The sequence below is a fragment of the Mercenaria mercenaria genome, unplaced genomic scaffold (genome assembly GCF_021730395.1).
Source record: "Mercenaria mercenaria strain notata unplaced genomic scaffold, MADL_Memer_1 contig_97, whole genome shotgun sequence".
NCBI lineage: Eukaryota > Metazoa > Mollusca > Bivalvia > Venerida > Veneridae > Mercenaria > Mercenaria mercenaria.
Window position 1 is genome coordinate 19,887 of NW_026463890.1, and position 18,397 is coordinate 38,283.

The 18,397-nt window shown below is 36.9% G+C and overlaps 1 protein-coding gene across 1 annotated transcript in view; it reads left to right on the forward strand.

Moving 5' to 3' along the window:
• LOC128555044 (tetratricopeptide repeat protein 5-like) overlaps window positions 1–18,397 on the forward strand; it is a gene marked incomplete at its 5' end in the record, with an annotated part of 34,700 nt that continues 16,303 nt past the window's right edge. Inside the window, 2 exons of the mRNA XM_053536400.1 lie at window positions 1–227; window positions 9,887–10,031. Coding sequence (XP_053392375.1) covers window positions 1–227; window positions 9,887–10,031 — 372 coding nt within the window. The remainder of the gene's footprint in view (window positions 228–9,886; window positions 10,032–18,397) is intronic.

The following is an 18,397-nucleotide window of genomic DNA, read 5'->3' on the forward strand; positions in this document are numbered from 1 at the left end:
CAATGTAATCAGGGAAAAGTGAAAGGGAAGAGACTACAAACATTGTCACAATCTCCACGAGACAGTGCTCTAGGCCCCTATGCTGGAGGTGGTTACACTAGTAACAGTGGCAAGTCTGTAAAACTGATGAGGTGTTCCTTCAAAGATCTTGAGACAGGTGTAAACCCAGAGAGGGTTGTGCTGGGAAAAGTTGCCTGTACAATTCCTACTGATGATCTTGTACCGTTGTAAGTATAAAAGAACTGGGACAAGGTGTAAACCATCAGAGGGTGAGTATGGAAAGGTTGTCTGTGCAGTACCTTCTGAGAATCTTCTGCAGTTGTAAGTAGGTATGGATTTAGAGAACTGTGTGGAATGAAAACTTTTGTGCAGAAAAAATCAAGGAATAAATATTCTATAGAAACATTCTGATATTTTATTTAAATGAGGTGGATTGTTTTATTATTACTTCAGTAGGCTTGCTTTTAGGTCTGTGATCTCTAGCAGGATATTGTATGTTGATCGAGTTGGAACAGTCATCCACAGTAATTTATGTTCAGTAATGAGTAATTTGTTGAAAGTTTTTATCCCCCATAGAAGGGGGAGGAGAATAGTTTTGGCCTCATCTGTCCGGAGCCATATCTAGGAAGTGGTTTGGAATATTTATATGAAAATTAAAGTACATGATCACCACTGTAGGGAAATGTGGCCTGTCAAGTTTCAGTCAGATTGCCCAAGTAACACCAGAGTTATGGCCCTTAGTAGTTTCTAGTGTTATCTATATAGGGTACTGTAATGATGGCCATTTCTGCTTCATAACTCGTGACATATTTGACCTATAACTATGAAACTTAAATAAATTTAGATCACCACAATGTGAAAGTGCACACTCAATTTCGTCAAGATCTCTGTAGTAACTTCTGAGTTATTGCCCTTTGTTTAAAAGTCCACATATTACCATTTAAATTTGTTAAACTTCTTTCATTTTCTTTCCCATGAACATTTATTATCCACAAGTGAAGTTGTGTATCCACACTCGGTCACCCCCACTGCCCTGGTCACACCCTGTCCACCCCCCCACCCCCACCACACACACACCACAATTTTTTTTTTCTTTTTTTTTAATTTTTTTTTTATTAAATCTTAAATCTTCCATTAATATTTATCAACATGCAAAGTTGTACCCTCCCCCCACCCAGTCACCCCACAACCCCTATCATGCACCCCACTTCCCCCCCAAAAAAGAAAGAAGAAAAAAATCATTTTTTATTTTCCATCAATATTTATTATCAATATGTGAAGTTTTGTACCCTCACCTGGTCCCTGCCTCCTCCCCCAACCCCCGAAAAAAATAGGTGAGCAGTGTTCATGGTTTGCTGTTGTGATATTGTGATCATGCTGTGTCCATCGTGCGTCTGTCCGTTGTCATCAGTTGTGTTTTAAAAGACATTTTCTCCAAAACCACTGAATGGAATTTGATGAAACTTGGCATGGATATTTATTTGATGGTCCTCTACCAAAGTTGTTGAAACGGTTCCACTTGGTTGCACATAAGGGCCAGAGCTAAAAATAGAAAAATTTTCAAACAACATCTCCTTCCTAACCAGTGGTCCGATTTTGAAATAATTTCACACAAATGGTCCTTGAGTCACCTTCTGTCAAGAATGTTCAAGTAATACCGATATGTCAAAAAACATGGCCGCCAGGGGGCGTGGTCACTTTTCCTTATATGTATATAATAGAAATTTAAAAACTCTTCTTGTGTATAACTGCTGGCCTGATTTTTAGCTCACCTGAGCACAAAGTGATCATGGTGAGCTATTGTGATCATGCTGTGTCCATCGTCAACAATTGTGTTTAAACGACAGCTTCACCAAAACCACTGAATGGATTTTGATGAAACTTGGCATGGATGTTTCTTGGATTGTCCTCTACGAAAGTTGTTCAAACATTTCTGCTTGGTTGCACAGAAGTCGCCAGAGCTAAAACTAGAAAAATCTTCAAACAACATCTCCTCCTAAACCAAGCGTCCGATTTTGAAATAATTTCACACAAATGGTCCTTATGTCACCTTCTATCAAGCATATTCAAATACCGTATTTTAGTGTGTATAGGTCGCACTTTTTCTACCCATTTTGCTGCCTGAAAAAGTTCCTGCAACCTATACGACAGAACATTGCCAGCAGTTTTTTTTTTGCGGGCCAATTTTCTGACCGTAGCTCTCGCAAAATTACGTGCATCTGTTACGAACGAACAAAATGGATAAAAAATATCAATATCGGCAGCTTTTCAACCAATAGCGGTTACTTTCAATAAAATATATCGTAAATAACCCATACAGACTATTAAAATTACGAATGACTTTAATTCAAAGATGTTTTTGCAGTCTGAATTACGTTTGTTTCTACTTTCGTTTTACTGGACGCCATTGACATGTACTCCGGGTCGGATAAAATCCGGACAGATCCGTCCTCCATTCCAAACATTGTTTATACTAATTCTTAGTGTATTAAAAAGCTTGAATGATTATTTTTTACTTTTGATTTTTAAATAAAAGGAAAAAATCCAAAAAGAGATATTTTGTTAATCTTTTTACTCAGAATCAAAAGAACGCGGTTAATTACATGACACGGAAAGGTGTTATAATTGCTGTGCAAACAATTCACACTTAAACTTGCATGATAACAGACGTCTGCTGCCAATTAGTGTCAAAAAGCCGCTTTTCTTTGATGTAGTCTGTTACCGATACTACTGTTGGTACGAAACGGTTGGGAACGAAAATAACACAGTCCGATTTCCACCAATCAGGTTCTGATAATAATTCAGTCCGCGGCATCAATATGGCCGCCGCCATAACTTTTTTGCCGGTAAATATTAAATATTGCTGGGGAAAAAATCCGAAATTTAACTGCGACTAATACGCTAGAAGTTAAATTTTCCGACTATTTCCAGAGCAAAAATTAGATGCAGACTGTACATTACCGCGACCTATACACACCAAAATACGGTAATACCGATATGTCAAAAAAACATGGCTGCCAGGGGGCATGGTCACTTTGCTATATGTATATAGTGGAAATTTGAAAAAATCTTCTTGTGTGAAACTGCTGGCCCAATTTTTAGCTCACCTGAGCACGAAGTGCTCGTAGTGAGCAGTTGTGATCATGCTGTGTCTGTCATCCGTGTGTCAAGTCGTCCGTCGTCAACAATTGTCTTTAAACGACATCTCCTTCAAAACCACTGAATGGATTTTGTTGAAACTTGGCATGAATGTTTCTTGGATGGTCCTCTACCAAAGTTATTCAAACGTTTCCGCTTGGTTGAACATACGGGTCATCAGAGCTAAAAATAGAAACATTTTCAAACAACATCTCCCCCTAAACCAATGGTCCAATTTTGAAATAATTTCACACAAATGGTCCTTATGTCACCCTTCACTACCAAGATTGTTCAAATTAAACTGATTTGTCCCTATATGTATATAGTAGAAACTTAGATAATCTTCTTGTATAAAACTATTAGCCCCATTTTAAAATAATATAACACAAATGGTTGTTGTGTGACCTTCTACAAATACTGTTCAAATTTTTTCGATTTGTTAATAAAAAAAACAAGAGGGCGTGGTCACTTTTCATCAACAATTTCTTCAAACAACATCTCCTTGAAAACCACTGAATAAATTTTGATGACTCTTTACACAAATGATCTCTGGGTAGCCCGCTTTCAAAGTTGTTCAAATGGTTCTGGTTCATTGAATATATGGGTCTTCTTGGTTCAACTGTCAGACTTAAAATCTTTTTCTGTAGAGCTTTGATATTTGGCATGTGATAGGGTTTGACTCTCTACCATAATTGAGCAAATTATTGCCCTAAGGTCAAAAATGGCCATGACCTTGTATGTGACGTGTACTTACTATAAGCTTATATATTAGAAACTTTGAAAATCTTCTTCTCTGGATCAATAATAGTTAGAGCCTTGATATTTGGCATGTGATACTGTAAAATCATTTAATTTCATGGGCAGAAAATTTCATGGTTTTGGTCTAAACAGCAATTTCGTGGTGATATGAATTTGTGAATTTCAACTTTTGAAAATAAAATGAATGGACATTTTACTTGTTCATTGGGATTAAATTTCGTGGATTGACTCAACCACGAAATCCATGAAAATTAGTCCCCCATGAATATTAATGATTTCATTGTATCAGAATGGTACTATCTACCATAATTGTTCAAATTATTGACCAAGTACCACAATGTTACACAAACACCTTGTACACAGGTGAACGATTTAGGGTCAGTGACCCTCTTTAAATGATCCTAAGATGGTGTGACCCTCTACCAAGATTTTTCAAATTATTGTACCCCCCGACAACAAAGTTGTAAGGGGGCGGGGTACACTGGTTTCAGGTTGTCTGTCCGTCCATAGACACAATCTTTTGCACACCATTTCTCCTCATCCCCTTGATACAATTTAATGAAACTTCACATAACTGATCAGTAACAACAGTAGTTGTGCATGGGGCATGTTAGGTTCTTTCAGGAAAATAAATTGCAGAGTTACGGGATTTTGTTTCTTGTTAATATACTATGTACATACAGTCTGCAAATGCAATCTTGTGTGCACCTGATCTTCCAAACACTTGCACACAATTTAATGAAACTTCACACAAGTGATCAGTACCAACCCTAGTTGTGCATGGAGCATGTAACATTCTATTAGATAAATATTCTGCATAGTTATGGGACTTTGTTTTTTGTTACTATACTGTATACATACAGTCTATATACATACTGTCCACATAATTATGCAGTCTTGTGTGCGTCATATTGCAATGTCTACTGTGTCAGTGCATGCGGGGGGTACATTCATCACCTTAAGTGATAGTTCTAGTTTTAATTTGTCATAAAACATGGCCACCAGAGGGCCCTTTTCCCTATATGTATATAGTGGAAACTTTAAAAACTTCTCGTGTGAAACTGCTGGCCCGATTTTAGGATGATATTACACAAAAGGTCCTTGTGTGACCCTCTACCAAGATTTTTCAAATTATACCGATTCATCATAAAACAATGCCACCAGGGGGCATGGTCACATTTCCCTATATGAATATAGTGGAATCTTTAAAAATCTTCTTGTGTGAAACTGCTGGCCCGATTTCAAAATAATTTTGCAAAAATGGTCCTTGTGTGACCCTCTACCAAGATTTTCCAAATTATACTGATTCGTCAAAAAAAAAAAAAAAAAATGGCCCCCAGGGGTGGGTCACTTTTCCCTATATGTAGTGGTAATTTAAAAAATCATCTTGTGAAACTGCTGGCTCGATTTTAAAATAATTTTACACAAATGGTACTTGTGTGACCCTCTACCAAGATTGTTAAATTTTTTTTTGATTCATCAAAAAATTGGCTGCCAGAGGGCATGGTCATTTCTCCCTATATGTATATAGTGGAAATTTTAAAAATCTTCTTGTGTGAAACTGCAGGCCTGATTTCAAAATAATTTTACACAAATGGTCCATGTGTGATTTTTAGCTCGACTATATGAAGTATAAGGAGAGCTATCCTACTCACCCCGGCGTTGGCGTCTTTCCGCGTCCCCACCTTGGTTAAAGTTTTGGTGCACTTTCTCTTTTTTCAACTTACCTCTGTAATTGTACCCCCCGACAACAAAGTTGTAAGGGGGGGTATACTGGTTTCAGGTTGTCTGTCTGTCTGTCCGTAGACGCAATCTTGTGTGCACCATCTCTCCTTATCCCCTTGACAGAATTTAATGAAACTTCACACAAGTGATCAGTACCAACAGTAGTTGTGCATGGGGCATGTTAGGTTCTTTTAGAAAAAAAATTTGCAGAGTTATGGGGCTTTGTTGCCATGTTACTATATAATATACATAGACACAATCTTGTGCGCACCATCTCTCCTCATCCCCTTGATAGAATTTAATGAAACTTCACACAAGTGATCAGTACCAACAGTAGTTGTGCTTGGGGCATGTTAGGTTCTTTTAGAAAAAAAAATTGCAGAGTTATGGGACTTTGTTTTTTTGTTACTATACTATATACATAGACACAATCTTGTGCGCACCATCTCTCCTCATCCCCTTGACACAATTTAATGAAACTTCACACAAGTGATCAGTAACAACAGTAGTTGTGCATGGGGCATGTTAGGTTCTTTCAGAAAAAAAAATTGCAGAGTTATGGGACTTTGTTTTTTTGTTACTATACTATATACATAGACACAATCTTGTGCGCACCATCTCTCCTCATCCTCTTGACACAATTTAATGAAACTTCACACAAGTGATCAGTAACAACAGTAGTTGTGCATGGGGCATGTTAGGTTCTTTCAGCGACAAAAATTGCAGAGTTATGGGACTTTGTTTCTTGTTAACATACTATGTACATACAGTCTGCATATGCAATCTTGTGCGTGCCTAATCTACCAAACCCTTGCACACAATTTAATGAAACTTCACACAAGTGATCAGTACCAACCCTAGTTGTGCATGGTGCATGTTACATTCTTTTAGATGAATATTCTGCATAGTTATGGGACTTTGTTTTTTGTTACTATACTGTATACATACAGTCTATATACATACAGTCCACATAATTATGCAATCTTGTGTGCGTCAAATTGCAATGTACTGTGTCAGTGCATGCGGGGGTTACATTCATCACCTTTAGTGATAGCTCTAGTTACTTGATGGATTTGATTCAAACTTGAAATACTTATTCCTCATCATCATCCACATCATCTGACATAAGGGCCATAATTCTGGCACCAGTATTTTTTTAATTATCCCCCCTTATCACATAGATTTTCAGGTTAAAGTTTTGATGCACTTTCACTCTATCTCTGTTATTACTGAATGGATTTGATTCAAACTTAAATAGTTGTTCAACATCATCACCCACATCATATGACACAATGTGCATAACTCTGGCACTATTTTTTCATGAATTATTCCCCCTTTTTACTTAGAATTTCAGGTTAAAGTTTTGGTGCACTTTCACTCTACCTCTGTATTACTGAATGGATTTGATTCAAACTTAAAATAGTTGTTCAGCATCATCACCCACATCATATGACACAAGATGCGTAACTCTGGCACAATTTTTCATGAATTATTCCCCTTTTTACTTAGAATTTCAGGTTAAAATTTTATGCACTTTCCCTCTATCTCTGTTATTACTGAATGGATCTGATTCAAACTTAAACAATTGTTCAACATCATTACCCTTCAGGGCTTCGGAAATTTGCCGGTTTGTCGGTTTTGGACCGATTTTTGACTTTTCAGACCGATTTGTGAAGAGAAAAAATGAAAAAAATCGGTCCGATAAAAATGGAGAAAAGTATAAATTTTGGTCTGAAATCTCAATACACGATCACCTGCCAAGCAGGAAATTGTTGGTCGCACCCGCAGATAATCAATAAACGTGTCAAACGGTCTGATTGTCACCTTGATAATAGGTCCGTAATTAGCATGTGACGCAATCAGTGCTCGCGCGGCACATCCTTTAATGTTTGCAGACAGCCTCGACTGCAGTGTATTAAACATTTTTGACTGGTTTCCAGATGTTTCTGACTGGATCCAAATTTTTTCGACGGGGATCCACTTCTTTTATTTAGAATCCGACGGATGGTTTATTTCAAAAGGCTATGTTTGATCACGGGTAAAACAAAGAGCTATAAAAATAAATACTTCTTTTGTAAAAAAGAACAACAAATGGTCACTGCATTTAATGAGACATCACACGGGAAACCGATATAAATAATTTTTATAATTACTTGATTTGTAAAAATTACATGATACATTTGTTGGGGCTCCAGTTGAAACAAGTGCAGAAAATCGTCTTTGCAACTCGACTGTACAAAATAAAAAAATAAAAATAAAAAAAATAAACACGAGTGATAAAGAAAACCGGAGTGCAGCTGTTTATCAAATCGGTCTTTTAAAAAATGTTTCAAAATGAAATTTTGTTTACATAACGGAAGAGAACATATAACTTAATAAAATGTAGTTGCTTATTGAAGTAAAACGCCAGTGAAATGAAATATCCGTGGCCAACCCGCGTGACCTTTTGGTACTACACATGCGGGAAATTCGATCTCAGCGTTCACATAACGTACATATTCGGTCCGTGGTAGAGTATTCTTAAAAAACTGAGGATGTATAGCAGAGAATATGTGTCGTGTAATTCGCTTTGACGCATTGTATTTTATAAAATTCCGTCAAAAAATGAGGGAACATCACAAATTATCTGCCGTGTATACGGTACCGAAGTCACGTGCGTTGGCTTTTAGACTAGTTAGGTACATGGTGTATGCCTCGGTAATTTTATCGTTGCAAATATTTTCTCGGAAAAACATCGAAATTTAAACAAAGTAACGATCACACATAACACTGAATAACTGTCTGCATTGTATGGTAACTCGCGTTGACCGGTAACTCAGTTTTAATGCATGACATGCTTATTTCTTTACTCTATCACGTTTTACAAATATGGTATATTGGTAATGCCGTGGGTGGGGTAGCGCCGATGTCAGGATTTTCATTTCGGACCGATTGAGTTCTCAAAATTTCCAGAGCCCTGTTACCCTTATCGTATGACACAAGGTGCATAACTCTGGGACCAATTTTTCATGAATTATTTCCCCTTTTTACTTAGAATTTTAGGTTAAAGTTTTGATGCACTTTCATTCTACCTCTGTTATTACTGAATGGATTTGATTCAAACTTAAAATAGTTGTTCAACATCATCACCCACACCATATGACGCAAGGTGCATAATTCTGGCACCAATTTTTCATTAATTATTCCCCCTTTTTACTTAGAATTTTAGGTTAAAGTTTTGATGCACTTTCACTCTGTCTGTGTTATTACTGAATGGATTTGATTCAAACTTAAAATAGTTCTTCAACATCATCACCCACACCATATGACACAAGGTGCATAACTCTGGCACCAATATTTAATGAATTATGCCCCTTTTTGCTTAGGATATACTTATATAGTGTATTGATACATTTTATCTTTACCTCTCTTATTACTTTAAGTTGATATTTTTGACATAGACTCAGGCTATTGTGCAATATCTTCATCCGCAATTGGAGTCATTAAACACTCCAGTGACAGCTCTAGTTTCCTCAGATGTGCCCAATTTCACTCTCCAGCATCGAAATAGTCGAGCGCACTGTCTCCAGTGACAGCTCTTGTTTAGATTATACTGATTCATTAAAAACATGGTCGCCAGTGGGCGTGGTCACCTTTTCCTGTATGTATATAGTAGAAACTTTTAAAAATCTTCTTGTGTGAAACTGCTAGCTCGATCTTAAAATAATTTTACTCAAATGGTCCTTGTGTGACCTTCTACAAATAGTGTTCAAATTTTGCTAATTCATGAAAAAACATAAGTGCCAGAGGGCGTTGTCGTTTTTCATCAACAATTTCTTTAAACAATATCTTCTCCAAAATGGATTTTGATGAAACTTTACACAAATGATCTCTGGGTAGCCCTCTTTCAAAGTTGTTCAAATGGTTCCAGTTCATTGCACATTGGTTAAAAATATGTTTCCAGCTATCAGACTTTAAAAATCCTTTTCTCTAGAGCTTTGGTATTTGGCATGTGATACAAGGGTTTGACTCTCTACCATACTTGTCAAAGTTATTGCCCCTAAGGTAAAAAAAATGGCCACGCCTCTGTGTCTGACATGTACTTACTATAGGCTTTTATATAAGAAACCTTGAAAATCAATAATAGCTACAGCCTTGATATTTTGTGATATCAGATTTGTAATTTCTACTGTAATTGTTCAAATTATTGCCCTAGGTTAAAAAATGTGTGTGGCATTGTTTAAATAATAGATCTATTTTTGTATACTGTTGTGATATATTTCAGCACATTTTGCATGATAGATGAAGATGAAACAGTGATGCCAGTCAATGTTTACAACCTTGCCCAGGGATCAGGTGTCAAAATAGGGGACTCAGTTGCTATCCCAGAACCATATATACAGATCGTTAGTGTCAAACACAAAGATAAGGTATGTAAAGCTAGCAATTTATACAGTAGTTGTCAACATATATTTTAGGGGGGATCTAAATTTGCCTTGCCTGTACTTCTGTTCATCCATCCAAATTTGTGTCATGCTTATCTCGAAGAGTACTTTACCGAGAGTAATCCCACCTTACAGGATTGTCATGCATGTGAAGTTCTGCACCTGGTGTTGTAAATCCGATTTCACACAGACAGACCAGAGTTACAGCTCTTGACTAAAAGTTTGTGTCTCGTGTATCTCAAAAAATATTTTACCTAGGATTACAAAATGTTACAGGAATATTATTCAGCATGTGAAGTTGTGCACCTATGGTTTTGTTTTAGGTTTCAACCGGCTTGACTAGAGTTACAGCCCTTGACTCAAAAATATTCATTAAGGGTATAAAAGTTGGTGTCCCGTGTATCTCAAAATGTACTTTACCTAGGGTTATAAAATATATTAGAGGATTGTTATATAGCATGTGAAGTTGTGCACCTAGTGTTCTGTTAAGGATTTCAGTCGGCCAGATCTTGTATGGTCCTTGACTTAGTTAAAATAACACATTAAATACATAAAAGTTTGTGTTGCATATATCTTAGAAAATATTATTTTTTCCCCCCAAGTCATGAAACTTACAATGTACAGTGACAGAAAGTGGGGGCAGGTGACCTATGGACACACATGTAGTATTTAGCTCACCTGAGTCAAAGGCTCGTGGTGAGCTTTTGTGACTGCTCAATGTCCGTCGTCAGTCGTGTGTCTGTCAACATTTTTCTTAAAAAATCTTTTTCTTGAAAACCACTGGGCAGAATTACACCAAACATCACATGAATGATCCTTGGATGGCCCCCTTTCAAAATTGTTCAAAGAATTGAATTCCATGCAGAACTAAAGGAAAAACTTTAAAAAAATTTCTTGCAAGACTAGAGCCTTGATATTTGGCATGTGACATCATCTAATGGTCCTCTATGAAGATTGTTCAAATGGTGTCCCTGGGATGAAAAGAGGCCCTTCCTGGGGGTCACACATGTTACATAGACTTATATAGGAAAAAAACTATAAAAATCTTGTCTGAAACCACAAAACCTAGGCTTTTGATATTTGGTATGTTGCATTGCCTAGTGGTCCTCTACCAGAATTGTTCAAATTATGTCCCTGGGATGAAAAGAGGCCCTGCCCATGGGGTCCCAAGTTTTACATAGACTTTTAGTATAAATTCTTTGTTGAAGTCTGGGTATCTGAGAATTGGTGCTGTTATTAGTTTTTCCTTTAGGGTGTTGAAAGCTGTCTCTTGTTCATCTGTCTATTGAAATTCTGTGTCCTTTCTAAGAAGTCTGGTTAATGGCTTGGCAATTTTAGAATAATTATGGCAAAATTTGCGATAGTAATTAAAAAGTCTGAGAGCTTGTTTGGTTTCTTTGGCATTTTTGGGTCTTTTTGCATTCTTGATTTTGTCTGTATTCTCTGGTAAAACTTTCATTCCATCTTTGGTAACCAGGTGACCTAGATATTTGACAGTGTGTTGCAAAAACACATTTGCCAGGATCAAGTTTCAGGTTGGCCTCTCTCAGGTGTTGGAAGACTAGATCTAGGTGTTGTAGATGTTCATCAAAACTGCCAGAAAATATCAAACAGTCATCAAGGTAAACAGTTGAGGTTCTTGAGTACCTTAGCCATAAGTTGTTGGAAAGTCATTGGTGCATTCCGCAAACCAAAACTGAGACGTCATAACTGGAAAATTCCTGATTCTGTAAAAAATGCACTCTTATGCTTTGTGGACTATTTAAGTGCATAAGTCCAGCGTAGAATACATGGTGGCCTTTGCATCTGCGACCGTGTGGAAGATGTCAGTTATATGTGGAATTGGAAACAACATAGCATTACCTTGCGATAGTCAATTGCAAATTGCCACTCACTGTTTTGCTTTCTGACGAGGACAACAGGACTATGCCAGGGGCTTGTGCTTTCCTCTATCACTCCAGATTCCAACATTTTGTTCAGTCTCCATGATCCTACATTTTTCTGGCATGGTGCGATGAGGTGCAGAGCTCACAGGTCTTGCATTAATTACTGGTTTCTATGACATGAGAATGAAGTGGCGTCTCTCCCAGTTCTGATAGATCTTTTGCAAATATGTCTCTATTGCAACCAAGAAATTCATGTAATTGTCTTTTATGTCTCTATTGCAACCAAGAAATTCATGTAATTGTCTTTTATGTTCACTGGTCTGATTTTTGTTGTTTCCAATGTTTATGCCCAAATCCTTCACAATATGTTCAAAGTTCACATTTTTATCTTGATTTTTAGCACTTAAATTTGAAATATTCACTGGCTTGTCCTTATTTTGCATTATTTATTTATTTATCTGTCTCACAAGCGGTGGAAAATTCCGCCCTCTTTGGTACCCCATTACATCATACTCTAATCTTAGTAACGGTGTTTCCCAATGCACATGCGTGGTACGATTACTACCAGTAGGCATTGCAAACATGGCAGCCTTTATGACATAATGCATTTTTACGTTTTTTCTACCATTTTTAGCTCACCTGTCACATAGTGACAAGGTGAGCTTTTGTGATCACCCTTCATTCGTCGTCAGTCCGTGTGTGCGTGCGTGCGTCCGTCCGTCAACAATTTCTTGTCTGCACGATAGTGGTTTCATTTATGATTTTATTTTAACCAAACTTGCACACAACTTGTATCACCATAAGATCTCGGTTCCTTTCTTGAACTGGCCAGATCCCATTATGGGTTCCAGAGTTATGGCCCCTGAAACGGCCAACATTAGCTATTTTGACCTTGTCTGCACAATAGCAGCTTTATTTAGGATTTGATTTTTACCAAACTGGCACACAACTTGTATCACCATAAGGTCTTGGTTCCTTTCTTGAACTGGCCAGATTCCGATATGGGTTCCAGAGTTATGGCCCCTGAAAGGGCCAGAATTAGCTATTTTGACCTTGTCTGCACAATAGCAGCTTTGTTTATGATTTGATTTTAACCAAACTTGCACACAACTTGTATCACCATAAGATCTTGGTTCCTTTCTTGAACTGGCCAGATTCCATTATGGGTTCCAGAGTTATGGCCCCTGAAAGGGCCAGAATTAGCTATTTTGACCTTGTCTGCACAATAGCAGCTTCATTTATGATTTGAATTTAATCAGACTTGCACAAAACTTGTGTCACCATAAGATCTTGATTCCTTAGTTTAACCGGCCAGATCCCTTAATGGGTTCCAGAGTTATGGCCCCTGAAAGGGCCAAAATTAGCTATTTTGACCTTGTCTGCACAATAGCAGCTTCATTTATGATTCGATTTTAACCAAACTTGCACACAACTTGTATCACCACAAGATCGTGGTTCCTTTCTCGAACTGGCCAGATTTCATCATGGGTTCCAGAGTTATGGCCCCTTAAAGGTCCAAAATTGGCTGTTTCGGCTTTTGCAGCCATATAGAGACTTCATTTATGGTTTTATTTGATACAAACTTACAAAATAACTTCAACAACAATAACTCTTGGATTCAATGACAAATCAGGTTCAAACGTAGGTTCAGAGTTATTTTATATCTGATTACCTCCCCTGATTGTAATCAAAATGGATTTATATCAGTAAGTACTTATAAGACTTATTTGAAATTTCATTATTGTCATTAGTTGGACTGAGCCAATCAAGGTAGATAACTATGGACTGATTTTATGTCAAATTACCTCCCTTTATTTCAAATTAAAATGGGTATATCTCCGTAACTAATGAAGATACTGATCTGAAATTTCATTTGTCAACAGATTTATTTGGCAGATCCTTCTTTTGTTCACTTACAATAATTTTTTTTTTAATTACTTCCCTTTCACGTTACTAGAAATAGCTTATTTTTAGTAACTTTTTTATTATTGGCCGTAGGGAAAAACTGAGACCACTTTTCTGTGGTACAACATAGATGGTACCTCCAGTCAGGGTCACTCAAAATGAAAGACCCTGCTGCAATTTTTAGGTATATTTTGACATATCTGTACCTTGTAAGAATTTTTTTTTTTCTTTTTGGTTAAATTTCTTCCCTTTGTTGTTATTGTTCTTTGGACTTAGATATTTTTTCTGAGGACCTTCTTGTCCTCAAGTGCAATGATAACAGGTGAGCGATATAGGGCCATCATGGCCCTCTTATTAGAGGTTTTCAAATGGTTAAAGTTTTGCGTGCAAGTGCATGTGGCTATCATTTAAAGGCATATAGCTTTGAAACTGTTTTTTTTTCTTTTTCTAGGTCAATTACCAACCTCTCTAGGTCAAGTCGCATAACTCTGACATGTATTTTGGCCAAATTATGTCCTCCATTTTGGACTTAGAAAATCCTGGTTAAAGTTTTACATGCAAGTTACTATAGTCTCCAAAACTAATGCAGACATTGAATTTATACTTCACATTGTGTCTTCGGAGTCATAAAACTAGGTGATAACATCAAGAGCCATAACTTTTGATGTGCATTTTGGCCAAATTATGCCCCATTTTGGACTTAGAAAATCCTGGTTTAAGTTTTGCATGCAAGTACATATAGCTATTACTTGAATGCATATAACTCTGCAACTTAATTTTTTCAATTACAAACCTCACTGGGTCAAGTCCCATAACTCTGACATGTATTTTGGGCAAATTATGCCTCCTTTTGTACTTAGAAAATCCTGGTTAAAGTTTTGCATGCAAGTAGGTTATAGCATCAAGTCCCATAACTCTGACATGCATTTTGGCCAAATTATGTCCCCTGTGAATTTAAAACTTCCGGTTAAAGTTCTGCATGCAGTTTTGCATGCAAGTTACTATCTCCAAAACTAATGCAGATAATGGATTGAAACTCTATAGATATTCTAACATTAAGGGTAATATTCCTACTTCTGGGACAATAATTCGAATAGTTGAGCATTTGCTGTCTTACGGACAGCTCTTGTTCATACAGATTTTTGTTTTTGAAGCTTTAGCAAAGAAATTTGTTCAAGCAAGCAACGAAACTCAGGTGAGCGATATAGAGCCATCATGGCCCTCTTGTCTTGTATAAAACTGCTGGCCTGAGTTTGAAATGATTTCACATAAATGGCTGCCAGAGGGCATGGTCAGTTTCCCCGAATGTATATAAAGGAAACTTCTTGCATGAAACTGCAGGCCCGATTTTGAAACAATTTCACACAAATGGTCATTCTGTGACCCTCTACCAAGAATAGTCAAATTATTGATTCCTTAAAAAACATGGCTGCTAGAGGGTGTGGTCAGTTTTCCCTATATGTATTTAAAGGAAACTTTAAAAATCTTGTATGAAACTGCAGGCTGGATTTTGAAACAGTTTCGCACAAATGGCCCTTGTGTGACCCTCAACCAAGAATATTCAAATTATTGATTCCTCAAAAAACATGGCTGCCAGTAGAAAAATCGTATCTTGGACCCAATGTAGACAAGGATAAAAACTGTGGTATACCAGTTGTTTAACTAGCATGGCATTGTTGACTGTAACATGTTTCTTACTCATACATGTGATATTTAGTTCAGAATCCCAAAACTGGAGGTTTGCCATTTTTCAGCTGGTGTTGGGGTCTCAAAACTGGAGGGTTTTTATTGACATAAATTAAGCGCGTGGACACATAACTCAGAGGCAAAATCCAACATTTTTGGCCACACAATAATGTATATAAGTCTACACCAGAAGAAACAATCCTCATAACTCTTGATTTGAATTTTGAGTTATATATGCCATTTTTTAACTTACATTATTATGTCCCTTTTACTGGCAAAGCTTTAATTGCCCCTTTTACTGGCAAAGCTTTAATTCAGAGTCAATCACTGAGAAAAGTCGAGCATGCTATCGTACAGAAGCTCACTCTTGTTCTAATTTTAAACTTTCTTGACAGATTAAATTTGTAGAAACAAAGTCTCAATTTAGGTCTGAAATGAAGGTGAACATGCATTAACATTATTCTACTCGAAGACTTAAAAAAAAACGAAGCTTTAAATTGGTCTGAACACAACTCATAAATTATGTAAATTCCTTACCCCACCCACTTTCGTGTAAAATACTGATGATTTTGACATGAAAAATAGAAAACAGAAATACATCAACATGTATTTAACCTTACCAAAATAATGTAGATTGATGTTATCAAATAAATGAGTGTGTGTTATCATCCAGTTTTCAATGAAATAAGTCCAATTTAGTAGCAAATTAATTTGGTAAACATTGGAAGAAAATGGCGTTACTGCATAAGGGGAAATAACACTCCTGTTCTAAAAATAGTAAATGGTTGGTTTTTCCAACAATTATTACCCCGCCGATGAAATCGGGAGGGAGGTATTGAAATGGTGTTGTCGGTCCGTCAGTTCATCCTTGTGTCCGTCCGTCTGCGACCATTTCTCAGTAACTAGAAGGTAGAATTTCATGAAACTTAAAATAAACATGAACCAACATACTGCGATGATGCCCATCAAGTTTTTTTTTGGATTGGTCAATTCCCCTTAAAGTTATTGCCCTGGATTTAATGAAAAATACCCAAAAATGTCTGTCCACAGCCATTTCTCAGTAACTATCAGGTAGAATTTCATAAAACTTGAAATAAACATGCACCAACATACTGTGATGATTTATTGCCCTTAATTTAATGAAAAATCCACATCTGCAGCCATTTCTCAGTAACAAGCTGGTAGAATTTCAACTTTAAATAAATATGAACCCAACATACTTCGATGATGCTTGTCATATTTTTTTTTTCAATTTGTCAATTTTCCTTAGAGTTATTGCCCTTTAATTGTTTAAAAATCTACAGATTTGTACATAACAAACCAACCCATTCATAGAATTTCATTAAACTTCTTTCATTTTTTTCCATGAACATTTAGTATAAACATCTGAAGTTTTGTGCCCACACCTGGTCACCACCTTGCCTTGGTCACATTCCCTCCCCCTCTTCCCCACCCCCACCCACAAAAAAAAACAAAAACAAAATTCCTTTTTATTATTTTATTTTCAAACCTTCCATGAATATTTATTAGCATGCAAAGTTGTACCGTTCCCCCACCTCACTCTCCACTCAGTCTTGCCCACCACACCGATCATGCATCCCCATCCCCCACCCATTTTTATTATCCCCCGACGAAAGTCGGAGGGATATAGTTTTGGCGTTGTCCGTCCGTCCGTCATTCCGTCCGTCTTTCCGTCCGTCCGTCCAGAGTCATATCTAGGAAATGGTTGGGAATATTTATTTAAAACTTCATATACATGTTCACCACTATGAGTTCTTGCGGCCCGTCAAGTTTCAGTCAGATTGCCCAAGTAACACCAGAGTTATGGCCCTTAGAAGTTTCTAGTGTTAACTATATAGGGTACTATAAATATGGCAATTTCTGCATCATAACTTTTGATATATTTGACCTTGAACTATGAAACTTTAACAGAATTTAGAGCACTATAATGTGGTTGTGCACACACAATTTCGTATGGATTTCTTTTGTAACTGCAGAGTGATTGCCCTTTAATTGTCTAAAAATCCACATATTTGTACATAACAAACTTGCCATTTGGCAGAATTTCATTACATTTCTTTCATTCTTTTCTGTGAACATTTATTATAAACATGTGAAGTTGCACACCCACAAATTTTCTAAAAATAAATCAGAAGGCCTAGAGCTTAGATATTTCACGTGTAGCATTACCTAGTAGGCCTCTACAAAATTTATTCAAATCATGACCCCAGGGTCAAAATTGACACTGCCCCAGGGGTCACTTGATTTTACAGAGGAAAATCTTCAAAAATTTTCTAAAAATAAACCGGAAGGCCTAGAGCTTAGATATTTCACATGTAGCATTGCCTAGTGGACCTCTATAAAATTTGTTCAAATCATGACCCCTGGGTCAAAATTGACCCCGCTCCAGGGGTCACTTGATTTTACATAGGAAAATCTTCAAAAAATTTCTAAAAATAAACTGGTAAGGCCTAGATCTTAGATATTTGACTTGTAGCATTGCCTAGTAGACTTCTACAAAATTTGTTCAAATCGTGACCCCCGGGATCAAATTGACCCCGCCCCATGGGGTTACTTGATTGTACATAGAAAAATCTTCAAAATTTTCTAAAAATAAACCAGAAGGCCTAGAGCTTAGATATTTGACATGTAGCATTGCCTAGTGGACCTCTACAAAATTGGTTCAAATCTTGACCCCCCCATGGTCAAATTGACCCAGCCCCAGGGGTTACTTGATTGTACATAGGAAAATCTTCATAAATTTGCTAAAAATAAACCAGAAGGCCTAGATCTTAGATATTTGATATGTAACATTTCCTAGTAGACTTCTACAAACTTTATTCAAATCATAACCCCTGGGGTAAAATTGGCCCC